Below are 27190 nucleotides of genomic sequence, written 5' to 3'. Positions count from 1 at the left end.
GTCAGTGAGGAGAGGGAGAGCGAGAGAGAGAGAGTCAGTGAGGAGACGGAGAGCGAGAGAGAGAGTCAGTGAGGAGAGGGAGAGCGAGAGAGAGTCAGTGAGGAGAGGGAGAGAGAGAGAGCCAGTGAGGAGAGGGAGAGAGAGAGAGAGAGTCAGTGAGGAGAGGGAGAGAGAGAGAGAGAGAGAGTCAGTGAGGAGAGGGAGAGAGAGAGAGAGAGAGAGAGTCAGTGAGGAGAGGGAGAGAGAGAGAGAGAGAGAGAGAGAGAGAGAGAGAGAGAGAGAGTCAGTGAGGAGAGGGAGAGAGAGAGAGAGAGAGACTCAGTGAGGAGAAGTTGAGGATGGAAAGAAACAAAGATGGCCGGCTTTGTTGACACAGTGAATCTGCGCATTGTTTGAGCTCAGAATGTTCCTGCTGACAGATGTTTACGCTGCATGCTAAGTTCCCACACAGCGCAGCTCAGTTGCTAAACGTGAGAGCTGGAATCTTCCGGGATTCACTAAAGTCGATTTAATCCAGGGAAAGAGGCTGGTTAGAACATTACGTTGCCCTATAAAACGGCTCCACAGCTTCCGTGCGAGCTGACGTCACCCGTCCACTACAGCCTCGCTTCGCAGTCCGCTGATGCTGATTCCGTCCCGTGCATCAGCAACATTAATCTCTGTGTGTGTGAGAGAGAGAGAGAGAAAGGGGGAGTGAGGGAAAGGGAAAGAGAGAGAGAGAGAGAAAGAGAGACTACCCAACCCCACCAGAGCGTAGAGGCGTCAGACGGCAGCCAGAGCATCGCAGTTACGTACTGTTCCCAGGCCCCATCGTCGGATCGTAGCGCCCCAAACAGCTGAAGAGGAAGTGAACCTAGCCGGGCACACGGCCACAGCTACAGCCAGTGATGGAGAGCCTGTTGGATAATCCAATGAAAGCCGTTCTTTACCTAAAGGAGCTCACCACCATCGTCCAGAACCAGCAAAGCCTGATCCAGACGCAGCGCCAACGCATCGACGAGCTCGAGCGAAAGGTGGAGGACCTGATCGGAGAGAACCGACAGTTGAGGGATCCCCCCCATCACTGCGTCCAGCAGCCTGCTCAACATCACCACCACCACCACCCGGCTCACCGCAGCGCAAGTCCCCAGGCGCCGGCCCATCTCCATCAGCACGCGGGGAGCACCAAAGCGGCGTCTCACCTCGGCCAGCAGGCGCAGCTGCATCCGCCGCCGCCGCCGCCGCAGCAGCAGCAGCAGCAGATTCCCGGTCTTTCGGCCCAGCATCAGCAGCACTCGGCCCCGCCTGCGACGTCCTCCCACCACCCGCAGCAGCTGCAGCTCGTCCCCACCTCGCCTCAGTCGCCTAAAGCGAGCCAAGTCAGCCCGGACTCTGCCGAGGAGGACAAGAGAAGCCCCTGCTGCAAGTCTCTGGTTCCGCAGACTCCTACCACTCTCTGCCGCTCAGTTGGACTGGCCAGGAAAGCTGAGTAAGTAGCTTTCATGCATTTTGCGTTGCAAAGACAAATGTCCATCCTAACCAGAGATTTATCATAGGGTCTTCACAGATTAAAAAATCCTCCAATTAGAAATTTAGCTTCTCTTGACATAATGTGGTCATCTGCCTTTTCCAAAATTACATTTTTCTTCAGTGCCAGAACCAGCACTGTGTGTCAAACACACAATTTCACTCCACTGTCAGGTGGATGAGACCGTCACCAAGCCTAAATATTGCACTCAGTGACCGCAATAAGATATTTTTGCAGTGGGTTTGGCAGATTTTTCTAACCTAATTTTTCTAACCTCCACGTGTTTGGCCAGAAAACTGTGAGAGTGAAAACTCATTGCAAAGTAATATTGTATAGACACTGTGCGAGTCAAGGTGGGTTGCCCATGATTTACCTCTGATTACCTTTGCATCCTCTGTCAAGCTGAGGCTTAATTTTCTGACAGGTAATTTAAGCTCCTGCATTTTTACATTATTAATTCAGTTGGTGCCCTGTTAAATTAATTGCATGGTTAATGGCTATTGATTTTGTGCACCAGGGCTGCTGGTTTGTTAGTTCTGCATCAGAGCAGACTGTCACTAATAAGTGGGGCTGGACACTGGAGACGAAGCGTTTTCTTAACTAGAACTAAAGTTGGTTATGGTCTGTGTTTTGGTTGTTCTGATGCCTTAGAGTTGTTGCTCATTGTGGTGCAGATACCACTCTGTTTTCATCCCCCCCCTCCTGTGTTTTCCCCACTTTGAATGTGGAATGAGCCGAATATTCATTAAAATAGTGACGCCTGAGGCAATGATTTCACAGGTGCAGGGAGAGACACTGGTGACATAAAAACATAAAAGCACAATTTTAAACAAGCAAAGTGCCAACTCCTAAAGGCATATCACCGTCTTTAAGAAAAATGTTTGCACTTTTTACATCCACTTATTTGAACCCCCTGGTCCCATAAACAGTTAGTGGCTCATTAGGATACAGGTTAAAAGAAGCTACACCTATAGCGAATAAAAGCAAAGGCAGAAAGATGTTAGCCGTTGCTTAAAAGAGCCTTACAGCCACTCCAGAGTTATATTAAGCTTTAATAAGCTCATATTTTGTCTGTAGACATCCTGAGTCAGTCTTGACTTTGTAGTATCATAAACAGAATTGTGCTACTTTAATTTTGGGGCATTAAAAAACATTAGAGGGGAAAAAAAAACAAAGTGAGCTCAATTTAGGATATTTGATGAAACAATGATTTTCTTTGTCATTTGTCAGAGTAAACACAACATTTGAACACAAGAACTTGGCTTAACAGGCAGTTTATATTGAATTCATTAAGAACATGTTTGATAGTGAAAATAATGGTTTCTTGCAACATTAAATGCATTTGACACTGGCACAGAGAATAAAATAACCTGCTTCAGTTATAATATAATCATATTGGTATTATAGCGAATATCATAACGCACACAGTATTAGAACCGGATGCATGCAGGAATTTTAAGGTCAATGCTGTTTTCAGTATTGCATTTAGAAGTTGTGACAATTTCATATAAGACAATAGACATTTTTAACATAAACACAAACCTAATCAAACACTTGTGAAAAGCATCTCCTCCATTTAATCACTGAGGGAACATTAACAGTGTCTGAATCAGCTTTCACAGTCATTTACTCATCTCAGCGTTGAGAGGTTTCCCTCACTGTTTGTCCACTGGTCTTGTCATCCCCTTCTATATTACCTGTTGGATCCAGCTGTTTTGAAATGTGACGGCCGGGCCTCGGCTGGGAGGGCTAGCAATAATTCTGAAAAGGTGCTGCATCACAGCTTTGAACTTTGAAGAGTATCTACCATGAAAACCGGACATTTTTCACTGCAATGACTCTGTTTTCAAATGTGAGTCTTTGATATTTACTATTGTGTCATTTAGGCAAATTAGCAATTAATTATCTGTCTTCTTCTGACAAACTGCAGCATTACCTTTTGTTGTGGCCACTTAAGTTTGTCTTCATATGCTTATATTTTAATCAAGGGTTTTATTCAGGCTACATCAACTTTTCCATTAATATCTTGTTGCAATTTGCTACATTTGTTTACTGTCACAAATCTTCCGGGGCCTGCTGCAGAGAAGGCTTAACAGGCAGTTGATATTGAATTAGTTAAGAACATGTTTGATATTGAAAATATTGGTTTCTTGCAACATTAAATGCATTTTCGACACTGCAGAGAAGCAACAGCACTTAAATCCCATGTGATTAGGTGCTTTAAAGCCATAAACAAAACACAAAAAGCATATGTGCTTCAGAAGCGTCCATGGTGCTGAATGTTCTTTGCTAGCCACTATCAAGGTCACATGAATTGCTTCTGCTGGAGACGCTCTCTCTCTCACACACACGCGTACACGTTGCTGCACCCATCTGTTCCGCTCAGATGCGTTTGCATTGTTTTCTGTTAATCCAGATTGATTTATTGTACCATTAAGACATAATTCCTAAAGAACACAGGGTCCGGAAAAGTACACATTAGGATGAATACTAGAAATAGCACAAGCACTGTCACACGCATGCACTCAGATAGTGACACACAAAGAGTTTAGTTGTCAATAGGGGATTCAATAAGGGTTTTATATGTGACCTACCAACCATGCCAACTGAGAGTTCAGCAGACTGACAAGCAATAAGAGAAAGTGGACTTGAAAGAGAGACAATACTGTATAGCATCATATCCTCAATGTAAGCAGTGAGACATGAAAGACAAGACGTGACACAGCACTGTAATTATCATTTAGAGCATTGATCCTGGTCAGACAAGATGGTGTATGATGGTGCTGTCAGTGTCAGAGGAGAAGCAAGACTCTTCTAACAAGATTGGGGCCATGCACAAAAAAGAAAGTCTGCAAATCCAACCTCAGCTACAGAGATTTCATTTCGATAACAAGGATGTGTTCCGGTGCTGAGAAGTAACAACAAGGAAGTAAACGACAAGAAAGCACACATGCAAACAACTATTTGTCTATTGAGTTTCCATTTGAATTTTGAATCGATTTCACCTGTGTGTTTTTTTCTCGATTAAACAGGAGCAGAAAAAAATCCATTTGCAAAGCTCTAAATGAAAAATGAAATGCTCTCTCACTCACACTGTGCATTCCTCATCTTCTCCAGTGGCACTGAATGATGAAAACATGTTGTGTGGCGCGAGCTCAAAGTTTTTACAGAGTCTGAAGTGTTGCAATTGCGTTTCTCGGGCTACGGAAGATTTTTACATGGCCTGTGTGATCTGAGGGGAGCCTTCAGCAATCCTGACTCTCTGTTAACTCTGCCTCCCACTTTCACAGCCTCCTATCCTTATTTTATCTAAATCTTTGGCTTGTTCTTCCCAGCCAAAAACTAAAAACAAAAAATTAAAAAAATTGCACTTTTATCTACACTTATTACTCCATCTCCTTTCTTTGCTGTTGCCTTATTTTCCCTTGCACCGAACAATTTCTCCTGTGCCACATCTGCTCCTGTCTCTGTTTCCCTCCCCATTTCTGTGTTCTCCTACAATCAGCAGTTCATAGCCACCTCTGCAGTCTGGATCAGCATTCAGTAGCATCCTGTTAGAATCAGGCTCTCCAACACTTAACCCATCCCCTGACTTTCACCTGGGGGCTGCAATGTGAGCGAGGTGGTGGGTTTCAGTGTGTAGAAGCCCATGTGGGTCTGATAGGCAGCTGTCCCATTGCCTGCGGTGGAAAGCCCAGGGTCTTTCTTTACCTCAAGGAGCTTGTCTGCTGTCTGTCTGCCTCCCACAAAGTCAGAAGATTTAGACAGATCAGCAACAAAAACAAATCCACCTGGTGGTTTTTAAAGGTTGTGGTGGACAGGGTTTCAGTCCAGCTCCTGTTCCACAGTCAGTTTAACCTGTTCAAACGGGGACGTCCTGCATTGCCTCAAATCAGCTTTGTCCAGGCCAACAATTGGCGCTGCAAAGATTACAATCAGCAGCTAACTAGCACCTGTGTAAGAGGAAGAGAAAGCAGAAGACCTGGGGCTGTGGATATAGTACAAACTGCAAACATAGCAGCTTTAGCTTACTGTTTTCACACCTCTCTCTTCTTTCTTAGAAGAAGGTATAGCTCACCACAGATGATCTATACCTTCTTCTAAGAAAAAGGCTGATAAGCTTAGCAAATGAGAGTAGTCTCTCTCCCAGCACGTTGGATCGACACTGATTCTTGTCCTGAAGTGAGGTTCATAAGGGTTTGACTACTGCCAACAGTATGAGGCACATTGCAAAGACTAGGGTGACAGAAAGAGCCTGGCTGCACAACACTGTAAAGTTTACAGACCATCTTCCCCAACGTCTTCACACTTTCCTGCATTGCAGTAATTTCAGTGCAAGTAGTGTGCTTCTACCGATGCCCCCTCCTGTCTAGCTATTGAAGTGCCCTTAGGAAAGACACTGATCCCCAAGTTTATGTTGTGTTCATCCATCCATCCATCCATCTATTATCTGTAAAAACGTTTCCCGTTCACGGTCACGTGGGGCTGGAGCCTATCCCACCTGTAATAGGCTAAGAGGCAGGATCCACCCTGGACAGGTCTCCAGTCTATCTCAGGGCCACTGCAGAGAGACATACACAGACAGACAACCATTCACACTCACACCTACTGGCAATTTAGAGTGACCAGTTAACCCAGCATGCATGTCTTCGGACTTTGGGAGGAAGCCTGGGTACGGGGAGAACATGCAAACTCTGCAGAGAAAGGACACATCCAGCCAGTGGATTCAATCTTAAGGGACCGTCTTTACTTGGATTGCTTTGAATAAATGTCTTCCAAATATAAAATGTAAAAAATGGATGCACAGAAGCATAATGTTAATTGCTGACTGCCTGCTGGATGCTGGAGTGTCCACTTGTTCCAGATCAATAAACCTTGGTCTTTGCCAGCACACGCTCCACCAGCTCTGCTAATTCCTTTGAAAACCCTTGTCCTCCCAGTCTTACATCCGTACTATTACTTTTGTTCAACATCTATCATGGGCCTTTTCTCTAAATGATATACTTAAGTTTGACTTTGTAGCAGCAAGGCAGAACTTACACAAGGTTAAACTTGTCTTTTTTTTTTTTGGCTGATATCACCTGTCTGCTGCAGCTGAGAGAGAGAAATTGATAACAGCAGTTTGCAGAACTAAACGGAGGCATCCTAAAATATTCTATAAATACTGGGGAAGGGAAATGTAATGGGTAAAAATTGATTGTTTATATTTGCCTGCATTTATTTACCTATGATGGCATAATTTTCAGAGCAGACATCATAAAACCTTGGCACAATAGCCCCAGTAGTAAGTTGCTCTTTGCTGGAGGGGATCAGACTGTAAAGAATAATCACGTCCTCTCTCTGGAGCATGAAAGAAAAGTAGCTCCACTGTTTCTCCACAGGTTTGTCTCCTGAAGAAGAAGGTCAGGTGGGGTTGGAGAGTAGCACATATACAGTGGATGGTTGATAGATGAGTATGGGAGCTCCTTTAAATACTTCTCCTTCTTTTTCTCTTCTGTCCCATTTTCTCTTTCTTTCCCTCCCTACCATTACTAGAGAGGTAGATTTTCCTCTCCTCCTCGTTCCTCTGCCCCCTTCAGTTATGACAGGGTGGCTCGGCTCTACTGCTGCAATCCAAATCATGAATATCACATTTGGTGCGTGGTGCTTTTAAATTGCTTCATTTCTCAGAGGATGTAGCTGCCGGGTGATTCCTGACTCTATGGTAAAGTATTAGCAGCTTTCATGCACAAGTTGAGTCAGGCGAAAGACAGTCCCAGTTGTCTGTAATCCAGCCGTGTGTGTGTGTGGTAATCAAGGATGTGGGCCTTGGACGAGGTGTTGTTTGATCAAGTTTTGTTTGCATATCACCACTACTGAATGGAATCATATTGTGTTTCAGCAAATTGTGTAAAGTGACAAACAGTCTGAGACACCGGATAACAATCAACAGTCAGAATGCTTTTCCTGAATTTCTCGGTGTTAAAATAAAGGCCACATCATCATGACACAATTGTAAAAAAATGTGTCTTTTAAAAAGTACAATGACAAAACACAAATCATTTATAAATAGTAATTGCTGCATATGTGTCAGTTTTCACAGCTTCTGATAACTGGTATATTCTCGCTGCCTTGCCAAACTTTTTAGGTTTTGCTGGATGTTTTGTTTGAAACTGCAGGAAGGGGTTGATTCAGCTGAACAGCTGCATGTAGGTATAAAAACAGACTGACAGTACAGGGTAAATAGTTAAATACAGGGCAAAGACTGAATACTTCCTCAAAAAACATTGAGACTTCCACAGGGGTGATGTGTCCCAATGTGCCACTTTCATCCTCAAACAGTTTCTTTCAAGTGTCCTCTGCCTCTTGAAATCCAAATCAATCAAATGACAACGCTTGGCTCAAGCCTCATTTTTCTAAACATGGCTGTCAGCTGTCAGACCTCTGTCACTCGGGCAACATGCCTCATATGACATCATCTGCTTTATGTAAATATTGCCCCACCCCCGCTATTACAGCTTTGCATGATATATTTTCATAGTTAATCATGTGCACTAACTGCATAGTGAAATGCCCCTTTAAATTATTCACTCATCTGACTGATGCATTTCATCTCTTCCCCATGCAAATGAACAGTTGACCTAATGAGCAATCAGCAGAGCGTGTGTGCCATTAGTATGCAATCTACATATTTCAGAGTTGTGGTTACAAATGGAAATGACATCAGTGTTGTCATCTGGCATCACTCAGTCTGATTGCATAATGTAAGCAGATCATTTTATTAAATAATCAAAGCTTTCCTCCCTATCCATCCCCTTTTAGCTGACACATATTATGACACACCCTGGCATAAAAATATTATCAGCAAGTTCCAATGTGTACACACCTTGATGTGGTATTAAAACTATGAAAGTAGAAGTATCGGTAAATTGCAATGTGCAATACAATAGCAATACAGGACAGGCAACTTTTTTTACATGTGCATGAAAAATAACCTTTTATTAACTGCACAGTTTGTCATTGTGCAATGAAGACAATGGTGCAAATGTGATAAGTGAAGCATGAAAAAAATGTATGTGTTGACCACACACTGGAAATTATTAATAATTTGTAAGTACTCTATGTCAGTAATATTCCTCAAGAGCAGATGATGCTGTGGCACGACTCTCAGTGGACAGTGAGCTTATGAGCTAAATGTTGTTTGAAAGATGGAACGGTGCACAGTTATGGAAAAATGTCCACGCATCTGTCACAGAGATTTGACCTCCTGAGAGCTAAGCACTGAAATCTCTCAACAGGCAATTCTGATTGTTTTGTACCGTGTGTGTGTGTGTGTGTGTGTGTGTGTGTGTGTGTGTGTGTTTTGAGTGAGCTTATGTGTGTCTAAAGGGGGTCAGGCAAGTGGTTAAATGATGGTTTCGTGTCAGGGCTGAGCAAACTGATTAAATATCAAACTGTGTGTGATTTTGTTTGCACCAATATTGCATTACTACATAATTGTTTATAGCGGTTGATAGGTGCTGGTAATTTTAACAAAAAGTTAAAAGCTTTTAACATTTTTAAAATATTGATTATGATTATGATTATGATTATGATTATTATTATTATTATTATTATTATTATTATTATTATTATTATTATTATTATTATTATTATTATTATTATTATAAGTAGTAGCAGTAGGAGTACTACCAGTAGAAATATGTTCCAGAAGCAGGTAAATGCTGGGCTTGCTGCAGCAGAGTGCATTGATTTTGAGTCCCTAGAGCTATAGGTTGAGTTGCATATTTCTACGGTAGTTTATTTACATTTGTCTAATACGTTACATTACACAATAATATTAATCTCCAAATTAATGTTTTATAACATGAAAAACGTCCAATAATAAATAGTGTGCTCTCATCTTCAGCTTTATCTAAGTGAAACTCAGAGAATGGCTTGGTATGAACAGCCTCCCTTGTCCTCCAGAACTGGACTAATTGCTCTTTTCAGTTTTAACCCTCTGTGAGAATTAGGTACACACATACCACACTGCTAAATTTGGTGGCTACATTTTCATAATATACAATATACGGTAAGTTATTACTGCCCTGAGTGATATTGGGGTCTATTTGTCGGCCATTGTTCCCTATCCAACATAATGTCCCCGTCTGCTACAGCACTGTCTACTCGAGCCACACAAACCCACACACCCACGCAGAGGCACACACTTGCCTAGGGAAATGTCAGGTGTGGTTAACTTTACGACCCACACTAATGTTCAAAGCCATCCACCTACGGCTGCAGGGCAGTGCAGAGCTTATCAGAACAGGCACGGCATGTCCAATCAGCTTTCCTGATCTTCTCAGCACATCACACAATCTCAACCATGATTTATCGTACTGTGCAAAAGAAAAAAGAAAACGGGGGACACCCCCTTCTGCTACTAATTCACTCACTTTTTTCACTGTTTTTCATGGACGTATTACTGATTGCTTTGTCCCTTGTTTCGCATAAATGTTGCTGGTTTACACTCCATACTTGTTACTGCTTGGTTAAATGCACAATTTCATCTTTATTTTCATTTCAGTAGACGTGACTAACAGCGGCGTGTTCCATGTAATAATTAGTGAGTGATTGGGCTTGCCTCACACTAGATTGTCTTCACATTCAAATTACTGTAAAAGCATCTTGCCCGTCTCCAGTGCTGTTGTTATATCATCAATGTGCTGTCTGTCAACGGTTTGCCAGGATTACATCATCGGGTGTGCAGTGCCAGGGGGAGGGGCCAATGTCTCCCTCAGTGATGTCAATGGACACTTTATCTTGGCTCAGATCCTAAAATAAAAACAAATAAGTCAAGCAGTATGTGAAGTATGAATGAATCATATGTATGGGAACCGGAGGGAAGAAGTTATTGTATGTGGATGATGTAGTGGTTTCTTTTGTTTGTTGTCCTGCCTCCCCCATCGTCTGCCTACATGCCTTCTCTAACTCCTTCTTTTACTTTTCTAAGGGCAAAATCCTTTTCTCCTTTTTTCAAGAAAATCGTTTTTCGGACATTCCGGCTGTTTGTCACTGCTCCTATAATGTACAACATACAATCATTTTTTTCAGCACAAAATGTACAGTGTGAGCACTGTTGGTGACGGAGTAAATCAGCCCACACCCAGCTTTTATATGACAACCATGTCAGTTTGATAGCTGCCAGCATGAAGCATAGAAAATATCGGTGAAATGTGACCCGCTGCCAAGTCTTCAGCAGATGGCCCTGCAGCAACGCAGTGTAGCTTGATGCTCGATATGAGCAGCGAAAACCTGCTCAATAGTAGAGGCACCAGCTGGAGATTAGATGAAAACAGTAGGAAACTGCTTATTTCACGGAAAATGGTGTGACTGTAATTGTGTGTTTTGTTTTTCTCTGGCTCCTAGAAACACACATGCTCTTGTATTCAGTGAGGCCTTTTAACATTATGGTGGAACAGATTTTCACCATTCTATTGGTGTTACTGCTAGTTGTGTTGATCTCATCGTGCTGGTGAATGTACATGTAGCTGGACAGCTACAATGTCAGGAACATGATGCATTGTTAAAAGGAAATGTGGGAATCCTGCAGTCACATGTTGTTTGCATTAATAACAGTAAAAATGAAAGGGAAAAAAATATTGTTAACACAAACCTGGTTAAAATCTCCAAGCACCTTGATGCTGTAAAAAACAAAAACTTATACATCTGACAACAGAATCTTGAATAAAGGTTATTTTTAGGTTATTATTAACCAGCAAGTAGTGGCATATTAATGGCATTTTGAAAGAGTATGAGAATAATTTCAGATTAACTCTCATCCTGCCCATGTTCACACTCAGGGAATCTAGAGTCACCAGTCAACCTCAATTGCCTTGTCTTTGGAAGAGAAGTCCCAGTAAAACTGTGTCAATTCACTGGTCAGATGGAGGCCCCTTGATTCCTGCTTTGCTAACCTACATCACTGTGCTGCCCCCTCAGGTAATAAACAACCCATTGAAATTGCACCCGAGTGGCTACATACCCTGAAATATTGGCATATAGCGCCATTATGCTTGCAGGTGTCATGTGGCATTGCACCGTAAAGGCAGTTCTAGATCATATTTATAATGAAATATATATTTTAGTATAGGTTTAGTTCAGATGTAAAAACTAAATGACATTTGCTAATTTGGTTCCAGTGATTTCTTCAAAAAGTGAGCATATTTGTAACAGATGATAACAGTATAAGAATAGTTTCAGCTGGAGTAGCTAGCTAACAAAGTGTGTAAGGTAAATCTGCATTTCTCTGGGTTCCTGCCTTTGCATCTCTGCCACTGTACACAGACAGAAAACCCTTGTATCTATCCCAGTCTTGCGTCATATTTGGCTGAAAAACAGCATATTTGATTTCTGACTCAAAATGTCCATTAGAAATATACTGAGCTTGTGGACTGTGTGACCCTCAAACCCCTTCAGCTGACGAATCTCTGGCTGACAGACGAAAGCAAGGAAGTGGTTTGCTCCTGTTCTCCCCCCCAGGCTCTGCTCACTCCTCTCTGCTTGTTTTGCCTCCTCAATGAAAAAATGTCTCTTTTAAGTTTCATTGAAAAGGGACTAACAGTTGCGAGATGAGTTGAAGAAGAGTGCAAAATGTTGAGAGTCTAGAAGGACCCTGTTTGATTTTGAAGGGATGACATCAAAACTTGACATTCACCAGTGACTTTTATATCTTTCAGAGCACTTACATAGAAAAATGTCCCGAAACTGTTGCAACATTGCTGATAGTTGTCCTGCAGTTAAATCAAATAAAATGTGTGAACAGGCCCAGTGCTCTCACTAACTTCAATCAAAGTTAGGTTCTTTGTTTTAACTGGGATCTAAAGAGATAGACGCCTGTCTCCATCAGACATGATTCAGCATAAATTCAGTTGCAGCATTTGCTGCAGAGGATTCAAGTAGGCCACAGTTAGACAGATAAAGTGTGAATAAAGCTCAGATGTTGCAGCTTCCCTGACGCTGGCACAGTCAGGAGTTTTTTTTAAGACTGAATACAATTCCTTTTCCTTTGTTACTTTTCTCCTGGGAAAATTGGTCCTGCCGTCTCTAGCTCTCTCCCTCTCACTTTCAGAAGGCGAGCTAAATCACTTGGGATGGTCCAAGAGTCCATGCTGGCGTAAACCTTTCAGGGATTTCACTGTGCGTGTGTGCAACGGAATTGATATGGGACTGTAGGCTGACAGCTCACACAACATGCCTGATCTAGTTTGAGGATTTATTTATTTATTTATTTTATTATTTGCTAATAATCCTCCGCACAATCATGTTTAATACATCATCTTCACCTCGCTAAATTATGCACACACCACCAGGATGCACGGTGCATGTGCGTACACTTTATTTCTCTCGGGCAGGTTTTTAGCCTGTTAAACAGTGATAAACTAGTGCTCGCAGCGACTTCCAATTTGTTAAATGGAAGTGAAGCACTATAAAAACATCGAGTGTCATTTTTTTGAACATGATCAGAGTGCTTCTAGTAATACTGGCATGAGACGAGCCGACTTGGGTAAGGTATGTGATGTATTAGGATTCTACTGCTAATGTACTGCAGAGTGCCCTTTTCTCTTTCTTTCTTTTTGCCAGGTGGGAAATAAATATGCGTTGCTACTGTATATGAATGTTTTTCTCTCCCATTTTAAAATTTCCTCTTAGTCTGACTTTGACCTTGACTATAAAATGCATTTATTCAAAACAAAACTCTTGCATCAGCAAAAATAAAGAAGGGAAATAAGTGCAACAAACACGACAGTCTCTTTTTGTGCTATTTGCCATAAAAGCTAAAATGCCTCAGCCTTACCACTCTTGCTATGTATTTGTACAATATATTTGTTTCCTTCAAGGTCAACTCTATTTGTATTTACCATGTTTGGCCTTCAGGGGCAGACTCTAACGCTGCACATTATGTCAATTCAATGACTGAATGTTTTTATCCCTCACTGCCAAGGAAATGGTCCGTGAAAACTAATCCGTCAATTATTAAGAGCTTTGATCCCTCCTCTCCCTCTCTCTCACTCCGTCCAATGATTCAAAGTGTATCACTTCAGCAGACACAGATCTTTTCCTGCCTTGAGCCGGTTTGAGTAAGCCAGAGATCTATTGACACAATAAAGCTGATTTCAACACGAGTAGGAGGGCATCGACAAACCCATTAGACACAAGAAGTTAAAACAAAATACAGTGAAATCATGGTGTGCAGATTTCACTCCGTCTCAAACATACCCAGTGTGTGGAGGAGCTTACAAAAACCTAAAAGTTGATTTCGTTGTTTATATAGGTGGTATTAGCGAGCTCATGCCACGATGGAACTGAGTCAATGGTGTGGAAGATCAGAAAGCAGGTCATGCGAGTTCACTTTGATCAATGCCGGAGCTGAAGCTTAAACAGCGTGCACTGTTCGAGGGTGTGTGGTAGAAACTGGAGGCATCAGTTTGAGGTCTTGTCTGATTCAGATGTGTGGAGAAGAATTGATGCTGATCTCTTGTAGAGCAAATGTTTGCATAATCCTGAACATAGGAAAGGGTGAATTGTCATCACAGGGGCTGTGTGTGTGTGTGTGAGAGAGCAAAAGACAGATTCATTAGGAAATTATAGCTCCTGATGTTCTCATACTCGTACAACTTGTTTTTGCGTGAACAGATTCATGATATATGACTTGACAGTTGACTTTTTACAGTTTCGGTGGAGTAAGTGGTATCTCTGTGGTACAGCTGTGCCTTTTAAAGGCATAAAGGAAAATTGTCATAAAATGCTGCCAGGCTCTTTTTTGGGCAAAGATAGAGGTGATAGTGAAACACTGCAGAGAAATGGCAAAAATAATGGAGAGAAAATCACGAGGAGCCAGAGATCAAAGTGGAAAACGACAGATGGTTAAGATGAATCAAAAGGAAGGTGCTTTAAAAGATAAAAAGAGTTTATACTCCTTCCATCCCGCCTTACTTTCCTGCGAGGTGTTTTCCTCCAAATGTGGTGAAATCAAAGACTCACATGTCCTTAAGGTATTGACACAGTTTGGCCTCTGTGGATGTATGTTAGTTATGCGTCTCAGTATGTGTGCATCGCCCGTGTCTTTCATCATCAGAAGTGACTAACCCCGCTGCATGCTGAACATCCTTGCCAATTAAACCTATTGATTAAATTCAAATGAGAGGTGTCAGGAAGAGAAGACTCAGCAGGTTTTGATATTAGGTAGTTTTTATTCATACACGCACTTCTCAGTGAACAGGAGCAGCACTTGTATCTAAGTTATCCTGGTTTCAGAGACTTATCATCCGAGCCCTAACTTGGATATGTTGGGTTATGTATTTTGATTAAACCACAATACACCTTATCTGAGGCTCTGATGGTTCCCAAGTCAGCCTGCTCAAGGTGCATAGAAATTAGTCAGTTCAAACAATATGAAGGTGTGAGGGCGATAAATAAACTGCAATGAAAAGGCAACTGCCACAGTTGTTTTTTGTAAGCAACCAGAGACCAAATAGCTGAATGCAGTATTGACACAGCCAGAAGCCAAACTGTATTTATCCTAAAGTAAGTAACTGCAGCAATGAGCAATCAAAATACAACTACACGACCTGGATATTGTACATAAAGATATAAAAAACATGTGACTGTCCATTTCTAAAGAGGACCAAAACCAAAATGAGACTCAAAATCTGGATGCTAATGTGCCCAACATAAATCACATCACTGGTGTAGAATAATTACTGCTCATTTTTTATTTTCCTTAAAAGCATTACTTGTAAATGTAGACTGTTAGTTTTCTTTTGCATCGGTGATTAATGTCTGGTTACATGTGTCCATAATAATTACAGTTTTACTACTGGTATTAGAAATGTCGTACTTCCAGATGAAGTACTGATTTTAATGCACCAACACTGTGAGATGGAGACTTTGATAGGACTGTAATTTTTCAGCATGGAAAGAAAATTATAGCCGATTTTCATCTATCAACATGTTTTTTTTTCACGTCGCCCTGCAGAACAGCCACCCTATATCTATGCGAACAAATGGCTGTGCTGTTCCAACTCTGTCGCTAATCTGCGCCCCTTCAGAGACTGCCTGTGTTCTCGACCTATTAAAAAGGTCCATAGTGGTGTCATGGACGTTATGGTGAACACAATTAGAGGAGCCACTAACAATGGGAATTAATTTGCTGTCATCCCCTCCCCTGCTCCGTCTGGTATTGTCAGACCTAACCAACCTGCCTTTTAAACTCTTTCTCCACTCCTTTTTTTTGTCCTTACACAGCGAAAGCACAAAAACAGAACAATCTGTGTTTTCAGGGCTGAGCCATTTCATGGTCTAAAAGGGGTCTAAGAATTCTAACTTCCCTTGTGTATAAATTATTACACTTCATAGCAGAGTGAAACATCTTTGGAGTGTTCTTGAGGAGTTGTGCTCTTGCAAGTGGTTTATAAGAAGACACACAGGTCTCCTTGTTTTGTCTACTCTCTCCTAGGGGACACACAAGATGGGGAAGAGGCAGAGAGAAGATTCAAAGGCAACAGCATTACCTCTCTCTTCTGTCCCTTGTACAGGGATAGGACACAGCATATGGAAAGCATTTTTTTTTAATGTCCACATCTTCTGGCAGTATTGACACCATGCCTGTAGGATCTGGCATTGGAGCATCAGGAGTTGTAGGGAGTAATGGAAAATCAGTGTAAAATGGACAAAAAGAGAGGACCTGAGTGGGGGTGGGGGAGTTGTGTCCAGGTTGAAGGAGAGGACATGCTGATGGGGTCGGAGAAGCCAAGGCACTCGTGGCTTTCTCACATGTACATTAAAATTTTATACCTTTGCTCTTTTCTTGGCCAATAATAGAACAGTAGAGTCTATAACTGACTTTATAAAACATGGAACTACCTTTTATTTCGGCTCTCCTGTCTTAAATGAGGAGAGGAACTTTCCAGAAGGAAACTTTTGTGTGCGTGAATCACGCCACATTCAAACCCAGTATCTGTTTGTGTCTCTGTCCATGGTTCTGAAACTGTGGGTTATTGCGTCTCTGTGTTTATTTCCATGGTGAAGAACCACTGAGTCTCTGTCCATCTCAGTGTCACTTTTAAACTCACCAATCAAAGGCAGTCGTAATGCACATTTTAAACAAATTCTATCCATCCATCAATATATGAGACAATATTCACACTCCGCTTGCAACTCTACTAATACATTGCACTTTTCCCTGATATTACAGGTGACCTGTGCTCACTGGTTCTTATAATCATTTACTGCTGTGCAGACAAAAACATGAGTTTGCAGTATCACCACTGGGTTTAGTGAATTTAAAGCAATTAGAAACCAAAAAATATATAACTATTACTACTGACAAGACTCAGTTAAGATGATAGAAACCTGAATTCTGCTAATAGGATGTTGTATTTGCATTAGCTGACAAGATTTGCCCATTTTCCGTGGCAGCTGCGACTACTTCAGAATGGAAATGAGCACACATTAGAACTCTGTTGGTCCAACTCTGTCCTGGTTGTTAAAAGACATCTGGCTGTACCCAGGTCCAGTGTTAGTAGAACAGCTGTAAATCATGCAACAAAGCTGCCTGTGGCTCACATCCAGGCTGCAGTTGTCTTTCAACTAAACTGATACGGGCTCAGAAATTTCATTCTGTGTTTCACCCAGACACACACTCATGCTGCCTTTCCCTGCTATTTTTTATTTTTTTTGTTCCACACCTCTGTCACCTGCCCTGCTCTCCTCCCACACTCACCTATTCTGTATTTCCTTCAACCAGCCATTGCAAATTAGCCTGCTGCTCACTCCAACTCCTTTCCAGATTGCTTGTCCTAAGTGTCTACTTGTTCATGCCAGATCACGGATCACGTCACAGCTCACGGACTCTTTAGTGCGAGGCTCCAAAATGGTGCCTGCAAACAGTATGTGCTTGGTGGGTAAGGGATGAAATAAACATGGTTAGGTTTGGATAAAATGTAGTTTTGCTTTAATGCATTTTAAATATAAGGCCATTCCATCTATGTTGCCTCACGACACATCAACACAGTTACAAAAACAACAGAAGTGGTTCACACTGGACCTGACCTTCGGACTTTGGGCAAAGTTCACTACAACCCAACTGTAACATATCTATGTGGTTCATTTTATAGTCATGACACAAATTACCTGTAGAGTTGCATTTTAGAGGAGAGCAGTCTACTGTGTATACTGGGGCTGATGATTTACAGGGGAGGAAGCAGGTGTTTAGGGAAGATATTGGTAGGTAATAAGGAAATACAATGAAGTGGTGGGCAGGTGAGCAATGGTAAGGTTTATAAAGGCTGTGAAGGAGATACAGAAAAATGAGAGATAGTTTCCACCCGTAGATTAGCCGAAATCTAAGTAAAATGTATCGAATGTACAGAATCAAGATTGTTTCAGAGATACTCAAGTAAGGAATGTGAAGGTAGAATCAACATTAGCTTAGGTCTTTGGAGATTATCGTATAACCACATCACAGGCTTATTAAAATGATCCAGACTAGACTCTGCAGGCTTTTGAAATTGGCTCTTTATGAATAAAACTGGTTGTTTCCTCCACATTTTCATTTTCCGTGAAACCCTTCAATTGAAGCTGACCGTTAAACCTTACCACATAATTTCTTACAACGGTAGTTTTTTTTTTCATAAAGCCCACTATCACGTCCCCCTGATCTTTTCTATTTATTTTTTCCTCACAGCAACCCGACAGTGCTCCACCAGTTCTGTTGTCCAGCCCCTGAGGCCCCTGAGGGGGAGAGCTCTGCTGCCTGTTTCTCCAGGTAAGGCAACTGCATCCTTGTAACATCTGCACAAAGTTATTTTGTTTTTTTATAATTTACTTTGAACTATTTTATTTATTTATTTTTTGTAAATTTTAATTGCAGCCACTTATCATGCATCGTGTTAATAGCGGGGCTGCAGTAGCTACTTTAGCCAACACCAACGACCCCAGCAGTGTTATCGATATTGAAGTGGTTGTAAATGCTTCAGGTTCTATCAGGGGCCCTCAAAAATGATTTACCCTACATGATTGCACAGAGCTGTAAAGCTATAAGAGGAGTGTTACTTTAATCTTAAAATAGCCACCACAGTCACTCCTTTCGGTTTAAAATTTCATTTGTCACCTCAGCCTCAGTCTTGTTGATGCTGTGTTTCCTGTATGTGTCTATGATACACTGATTTGCTCTTTTCACAGCATATTACTGCACTGTTGAGCAGACTATGAAGCTAAATCCACTGGAACACGGTAGTAATGTCCAAATTAATCATTTTAAAATCCCATTTCCTGGACAGTATTCAAGTTCTTGTCAAAGCTGTATGTCTAAGCACTGCAAAACTGGGCAAACATATATGCACAAAGTTTAGTAGGCAAAGCCAGATGATGATGCAGTTATACTTTTGTATCAGATCAGCCTTTCACAGTGACGGAACTGATGCTGCTAGAGTCATTGCTGTGTACGGGTACTTGTATCCAAATACTTCTTCACTGCAGTAAAAGTTAAGTTGGCCTGATTAAAAGCTCTGATGTTAGTTTGATGTAGTAATTTGTACCCACTGTCCTGGGGAATATGATAAAATAGAACAACTAATTATTAGCTGCTGTAATGAGTGTATTTGAGTACAGCTATTAGCTGCCCGGGCCGCTTTGAGGAAGCCTAATAATCAATATTTGAAGTTGAGTAGGCAGTCGAAAAAATATAGAATTAGTTAAGTGTGAACAAAAAGAAATAATAAAGGGCTTTGACAAAGCATTATCTCACCCCTTTCAAGAAGATTTGACAACACAGAATTTGTTTGCCTCCTCTTTTATTTACCCAAGTGCACTCTAGCACCAGAGTTTTGTTCACAATGATGGCATTCATCTGGCCGAGGCGGCATCAATAGCAATTAAGCCATCCGTCCAGAAACAGCTTGTTTGTTGTGGACTGCACATTTCACAGGAGGGTTTTGCTGCATTGTCTTAGCTTGGCAGAAAATAGCAGACGAGCAAAGTCGTATTGATGGTAAATCATAGCTCCCACGGTGCTGGGCACAATAAGTGGCAGAAGGCTGCAGAACCAATGAGCACAGGCAAAATCGCACTTTAAACAACTCAGAGGCTTGTGTGGCATGAAATTGGTCAGCACCAACAGACTTTGTTTGCCACTGTCAAGCCAACAGCTAAAGATTTCATGAAGCTATTTATCAAATAAATTGTCCAACAATCTGGTGACTCTGAGTATTTGTTGTCACAGATGTTGGTTTATGCCTGTTTTAGAGTCACGTAGAGGTTCCAGTAGCAGAGGTTATAAGGGAACCGGGAGTGACTTTCATAAGATCAAAGCTGCAGGTGAATTTGGAAAGGTGGGCAAAAAAATAAAAAAGGATGGGAACTGAAGAAAGGATCAGCAGCTTGAACTTTGCTGGATAGAAGCTGTTTTACCGCTGTTGTGTTTTGTGATTGCTTTGTGCTTAGGGACCATTAATAAGGGTACAAACAAAGGTCAACCCTTCCAACTCCTAAACACACGCCCCTGCCAATCTCTGAAGCAAACCACTTCAAAGCAGGACTCTTTGGGGGCGAGACAGAAAGCAGCTTGTGGTTTTGTCCTTTTGTTTTGTTCTTGTTGCGTCTCTTTTTGGAAGCTGTATTCTGTTGTTGATTTCTGTATTTCCGCATTGTTGTTAGTGATTTACTCATGTGGCATCACCATGTCACATCACAGCAACATGATCCCACGAAGCACCCGCACCTCATTGCATTCATCGTCACTCATGTTCACTTCATTCAGGCTTGTCTCTTCACTGTGGTCACGTTAAGTTTGAAAGAGTCATGTTTGAATATTACCATGTAACTAAAGTGTAATTACGCAATGTAGAACTACCATAATGCATTGGTGTGTGCACTGTAGGGTACTGATGACTTCTTGTTGACACATGTAATGCATTTGTGTTTATGTGAAAAAAAAGGTTCTTGCATGCTTTGGCTTGGCAGTGATTTGAACATAGCTTTATGTGTGTGTGGGTGTGTGTGTGTGTGTCAGTATGTTACACACTGCATACAGTAGATAATTATATACTGCGAGAAAAAAAACACTACACTGTGCACGCCACCAGATCAGCAGGAAAATGCATAATCATAGGCTGGCAGAGAAATGTATGAGTCACATCATCTTTTAAATCCTTTAATATTAATGGATTTTTAATTCATAATTTCTTATTTGTGTTTGGGGGGATTAAGTTTTGGATTCCCAAAGTGCTTTAGCGAATGTAAACAGGAAGTAGTTTCAGTGAGTTGGGCCAAATTATTTTTAGCAGGTATTTGTTTAGCGAGTCAAACTAGCTATTAGCACTTCCTGAATGCAATTTGCATTTTGTTGTACAGACATCTATAACTGGATTCCTTTGCCATTGTAGGAAATGCAAAAAAAAAAAAAATAAATAAAAATGTGGTGTTTTTCTGGCAAATTCTGGAGCTTCTGTCAATTCTATGCACCAATTGTTCTGACTGACATCTCATAATACGATCCTTGAACAGTGCATGTAGTACAGAATCTTAAACTGTGTGTATCATGTCTGTGTGTGCAGATTTGACTGAATTATATCTCCAGGAATAAGTGGGAGACATCAACTTAAACAGATCTATAAAAAAAGTGAGTGAATGATGTTATGCTGCTTGATTGAGGGGCTCCACCCGTCACCAAACAAGGCCTGATTAACATCTAAAAAGCACAACTCATTGCCTTTTTGTGCTTTGCCTACACTTCAGGATTTAATGAAGCCTTATTTCACACACTGAACTTGACAAAGTGCAATCATTGATATTTCATTTGCACCACTCTGTCTACTGAGAGTAATTTAAGTCTTGGTGTCTGAGGGGCCAGCTCAGAAGAAGGGCACCACTGTGAGCTTCTACAAGAACTTATTTCACTAATTTCAAGTCCTGCTTGGTCTTGGTTTGTAACTGTCTTCACCTAAGGAGCTTTATTCAATCGGTTAGCGAGCAGGGGACAATCAGCTAAAAGTCTGCGTTTGTGGGATCATTTAAATGAGGAGAAAGTAGGAATCCACTGTCACATATAATGAGGACCCTACGGAGGCTGGAAACTCACCCTGACAGCCTGGTCACTCCTGCCAGGTTTTAAGGAGGCACCAGAGGTTTTATAGACTTCAGGGAATTTGTATTCACGGTCACAAAGTCAGATCCATAATCATCCGTGGAAGGGGCTGATTGTGTGGGATGTGTGAGCCATCTTCTGCTGCAGTGTGCACTCAGGAGTTTTGTTGTTTCTTTTATAAGTCCATAAGGGACCTTAGGTTTAACTTTCTGCTTTGCAGCGAAGCTGAGAAGTGCTGCGGTCAACACACAAGACCTCAGATACCTAATAAATGGAAGAGGACAATTATGAGTAGAATATTCTAGCAAGCAGAATGGCACAGCACATAAACTCCAAATAATAACGCAAAGGAAACTGCCCAGCAGACAAGTATTTGCAGAGAGAAAAATAAAGCCGTTGCAACATTTTATGTAACCAGGGCAATAAGTATTAAGATTCATATTCGTATACATTTATTCACAAAATGAGAGAATTTGAATGTGCAAGTCACCTGAGGTGAATTGTAGCGTGAGTAAAACACTGCAAGAATCTGTTTGGAGTTTGTCTTGATAAAAATGCCACTTAGTGAAGTTCAGTCCACTGTTTAGGATCTAGGAAATGCAGTGTTTGTGCTCCTACTCCAAAAGTTCTTTCAACAGAAAGCAAGTGCAAATGCAACACGGGAGATGTCTTGTCAGGTTGTGAAGCTTGTGAGGCGTGTAGATCAAGGAGATCAAGGAGAGTGCAGCTGCTTTCTACACATCTAATACAAAAGTCGAAAAAAAGTTTGCCTACATTTGGCTGGAGTTGTTAATTCAAACTTCTAAGCTCAATGGTGAAATATTCAACAAGAATGAAGCAGAAAAAACCTAAAGACAGGACAAATATCTGCCATAGACTAAGTGGTTTAACATAAATATTAGGGACACAAATTCTTCATGAAGTACTACCAAGCTGAAGCCAGGGAACCTTCACTTGCCTCCTCGAACATGTTAAAAACCACAAGTTAGAAAAGGTAAATGGAAGTCAGTGTCAGATGTCTCTTATATGTAGAGTAAGTTTAAACACTGCGCTAGCAGTAGATAAATAGTCTGACATGTCAGAGAAAAACTGGTATTTGTTTGCAATGTCAGGATTTTTCAACTAAATGTCATCCAGATTTTAACACAACATCTGTTTGTTCTAGTTCATTTTAGTTCACATTTTACGATAACACAACCAAGCACGCTCACTGATGCAAAGCACCCGATGGGTCCTGTTAGTACAACACAATTGCACAGCTGGAACTTCAGTTCTGGAAGAAAACTTTTAGATTTGTTCTACTTTCAAGACACACAAGTTTTTAAAACTGCTAATTTAGCCTGGGTGTGGACTAAATGGATTCAGTTGTTCGAGGGTAAATGTGTGCGTCTGTGCACTTTTCACATTGGGTTCAACTTTGTTTAAGTTGGAGGCACAGATATATTCCCAACGCAGTGATGAATAGCAAGCTGTCTTGACAGTGTTGACCTCTAAGGGCAGAGCCAGGGAATCCAAAACGGAGGAAGCAGCTGTATTGCTAGACCCAAATACTTCATTTATTCAGGGCATTTCAAAGCATCCAGGGGTAAAAAAAACAAAACAAAAAAGGAATCACTTCAGCAACTTTAAAGTCTGTCCCACTTGCAGGGAACGAGTGTCACAGCTGCATTTAAAAATTACAGCAGCTATTATATTAGTCTTCACTGCTTGTCTGTGGCGCATGTTAGCAAATGTAAAACTAGTCTGACAGTGACTGAACAGCCTGTGAGATGTATTCTGTATGCTTAGGAGTTATGAACAAGTTCAGTGAGACGCTTTATGTCTAAAAGACAAAGAAGTGCAGCTTAACAACAACTACAACAACAACAACAGGGAACCTTAAAAATAGGAGCACGATTCTGGAACGGCATCGTGGTCCTTGGAGAGAGAACAGCACAGTGTCTTTAATCAAAGACTTTTCTTTCAAGTTATTGCCAATATGTGTTGCAATAAATCACAATTTTGCATAAAAACACTTGTGCTGCGACTTTGTTCTTTTTTAAATTTAACTTCTAAGCTAAACTAAGTTCAACTTTTCAGCACAAGCAGTTTGGCACTTATTGTGTTTGTTTGCTCTCAGAGTATATCTGCAAAAAAAAAAAAAAAAAATGACACAGCTCAAACAAAACCGTTTCCCTTCATGGCTGAGTCATCCTGGATTCACAACGATGGAGCTCATAGCAAATACTCACTCGTTTGGTCAGAGTTAAATATAAACCAAGCAGTCAGCCTTTGGCAAGTGGGAACACATATTTTTGGCACAATACTTGAACCATGTTGGCAAAGCAGCTGCCAAACCGACTGCTTTCTCCCCACCGGCTCACAGTGTGCACAGAAAGATTGACATCTTGCTCCCATTCTAAAAACCCTTTAAAATTAGTCCTCCTGCTGGGCCCCTGACAAAGGACGCGCACACACACATATGCACACTGGCACCTTAATGGGCTATGCTATGCTAATTAGCTCACACAATCTATCATAATGACTTAGGAAATTAGTTATCAAGTTCATGAGGCTCGTCTGTATTTCTTTTTGTCAGATAATAGATTTTATCTTAATGAACACATGACAATCAAATGGCATTTATGGAGCTTTATTTTGGGTGTTTGTTGCAAGGCATTCATCCAAGAGGTAAAAGCATGATGTTTTTTATGCAAAATGAGCCTTGCCTAATCAGAGGAAATTAGTGAAAATCTGCACTTTTTGCTCCGAGTGTAATTAAACTTTACAACCACTCTTTTATGATAGGCTATAAAGAATACTAAAGTAGAGGAAAGAAAAGATTACACACTGCACCTGATGAAGCATATGACTTTTAGAGAAAGATAAAAAGAAGGACATCACCTTTGGGTTACTGCCAGATCCAATTTAGCTGCCGTGTATCATATATTTTATCTGCACCTCCAAGACTTCCGTGATCATAAACAGTAATAAGATGTCAGTAAATGCTTTAGTTGTTAGGATGAAGGTGACACCTTGGGATCCCAGTGGGGAGAATTATGGTGTTACTGCAGGAAATTCATTCACCTCTGGCTGTGGCACAAGTAGACCACTGTTTCTTCTCGCCAGGATGCCTTTTTCTCTAATTAATCACTGAATTTAATAATCAACTGCTCTAATTAGTGGAGTCATGCTGTCTGCCAACTGGAAAGGTGACGTTGGATGAGTAAGGGCACAGCTGGAAATACTTTGTCGCTTCCGGCAGTGACCAAGACAGATAGAGGTCCTAGATCTGTGGAGGAGACTGTCGGGACTACAGGGAGTATGATGCATTAAAGCAGGTGGAAGAATTGATGGAATGACTGATCTTTTTGTACTTGAGGACGTTCAGGGGCATGCTGATATCAGGTGTTGCTTTAGAGGTGTGTGTCAGCCAAACTCACACACACACACACACACACACACACACACACACACACACACACACACACACACACAGCACAGGACCAAACTTGTTAGAGTGAAACATCACCTCTGCTTTTGTCCTCACACCATTCTCACCTGTGCACCCGTAAATTAAATTTCACAGCTGTGGAATCCTCAATCATACTTTGCCAAATTTCTTTCACCTCATAACCCCATAATTTAATATTGGTCCTCATCTGCCTCTGTCTCTCTTCCTTGCTGTGGTTGTGCTATCGCACCGGCTCAGCTGGAGAAAGTGACCTTGTCAGCTTGCTGCTCTGTTGTCATGGGAACAGAGGGCACAATGGGAAAATACGCCATGACATGCACAGACCGTCTGTTAGGAATGTCTGAAATCCGGTACACAGACACACATATATTTTAAAAATATTCTCCATTACTTTACACCTCCAATGTAATCAGTAATCATTTATTTCTTCATCTTTCTATTCTCTCTTTCCCGTTGGCTCAAAGACTTTTGTCTCTTAGCCAATCAGAGGAGAACTCATTGTGAGTCTCATCTTGGGACATCCATTCAGATATTGGTTTTTGTTGTAGCTTATCCCTCTTGAAACACATGTGAGTAGCCTAAATGCGCACCAACAATTTTTAAATCAGCACTCGGCAGCATTGTGAATGAACAAAAGGAGCTTTTAAAGAGTTCAAGTGCTTGGAGTAATTTCTAATTAAAGTGATGCTCTGACTAATTTATTTTCACCCTAAGGCCCACTTTATGCAAGATGGTTACCACAGCATGCACGGATCTGCTTACTCTCAGCTGCACGATCATAGATGTCGTTCAACTTTGTGCTATTTTTCATGCATGTAGACACTGATAAGACAAGGCGTAATTCACTCTCTGCTTCATATGGGGCTCCAATGCATTCCTGCAGTGTCACATCAGCGCATCTCTCACTTTAGCAGAAGAGTGGTAAAGTGTTGAGCGTCAGATGTTAAGATCTGAGAGTTTCTCCTTCTCTTCTGCCGTTGTTCTGCAGCTTATCTCCACATTGTGAAGCAAGAGCAGGGTTTTGTTACAGAAGAGATTTAATAAAAGTATTTTGATGATTTTGCTGCAGTATCTTCTCTGTGTGCAACATCAGTTGTGTGTAAGCACTTTGAAATGATTATGTGTGTGTGTGTGTGTGTGTGTCTCAGAATCAGCAGTCTTTTGAAGTTTAAATGTTATTCTTCTAATTTATATCAAAGTCAGTTTACTAGTCATGAGCAGTGCTAATATCGATGTAGGTTCTGGAGGAACTTTATTAAGTCAAGAAAATAACTCCCTGTGATGTCAGAAGACTAGAAATTTATATAAGCTCTGCATTATAAACTGAGGATCAAAAAGGCTGAAACAGCATTGCATTGTGAGTAAAGTAGTGATTGTTCCATGTTTAAACTAATGTCAGTATATTTCTGAAATGTTTAAATTCTAACTATTCTTAGTCTTTAAACTACAATAGCCGTAGTATAATTGTTAAGTTCCGCTTTAATACGATGGCCTTTGGTTTTATTGTTGCTATACATTAAATATAAAGCCAAATGATTTCTATTTGCCGCAGAGCAGGAAGGTGGCAGGGAGTAAAACAAATACATGAAATGCATAATTCATGCTGCTTTTCTGACCCTTTTTGGAAATTCTAATCATTTATGACTTGAGTGATCCATGTCAAGCAATGCTTTTGGTCATTTATCCCTCTCAGTTGTCCCTGGAGGCACATCTACTGCCATAATACCCGCCAACACACGCTGCTGGAAGGTAGCATATAATCATCAAAAAAAAAAAAAACTGTATAATTTGTATTTTCTGCAGAGAAAGACAGTGATATAATATATAACAAGCTAATGCATCTGTTTTTTTCCTGGTCATTTTTTCTTCCTCACTGCACCATGTTAGACAATGGTCTTGGTTATACTGTATCTAGGAACTGGCTCACTTGTCCCTGGAGGCACAGCAACCTCAATCATACCCACTAAAATATGCTGCATACAAGCTTATTTTGCAGTAATAACCGAGATACATTGGGGGAGTCGTGTCAAGGAACAAAACTGTGGAAGTAAATTGTCTTTAATGTTTTTTCATTTGTCTGAGAAAATGATGATCATTACAGGCTGAGCTTCTATTCCGATTA

The 27190-nt window shown here is 41.1% G+C and overlaps 1 protein-coding gene across 3 annotated transcripts in view; it reads left to right on the top strand.

Annotated features, from left to right (window-relative positions):
• Positions 1–569: 569 nt before the first annotated feature.
• iqsec3a (IQ motif and Sec7 domain ArfGEF 3a) overlaps positions 570–27190 on the top strand; it is an 88337-nt gene continuing 61716 nt past the window's right edge. For 2 of the 3 annotated variants that reach the window (XM_067490471.1, XM_067490472.1), the window contains exons 1-2: positions 570–1468; positions 18216–18296. In XM_067490471.1, the coding sequence (XP_067346572.1) occupies positions 888–1468; positions 18216–18296 (662 nt within the window). In that variant the 5' untranslated portion in view covers positions 570–887. The remainder of the gene's footprint in view (positions 1469–18215; positions 18297–27190) is intronic. The other variant, XM_067490473.1, reaches the window with a different exon arrangement.

This window comes from Channa argus, chromosome 21 (assembly GCF_033026475.1).
Source record: "Channa argus isolate prfri chromosome 21, Channa argus male v1.0, whole genome shotgun sequence".
NCBI classification, from domain to species: domain Eukaryota; kingdom Metazoa; phylum Chordata; class Actinopteri; order Anabantiformes; family Channidae; genus Channa; species Channa argus.
The sequence above is the reverse complement of the archived record's forward strand: the minus strand, read 5'-3'. Positions and strand labels throughout refer to the sequence as shown.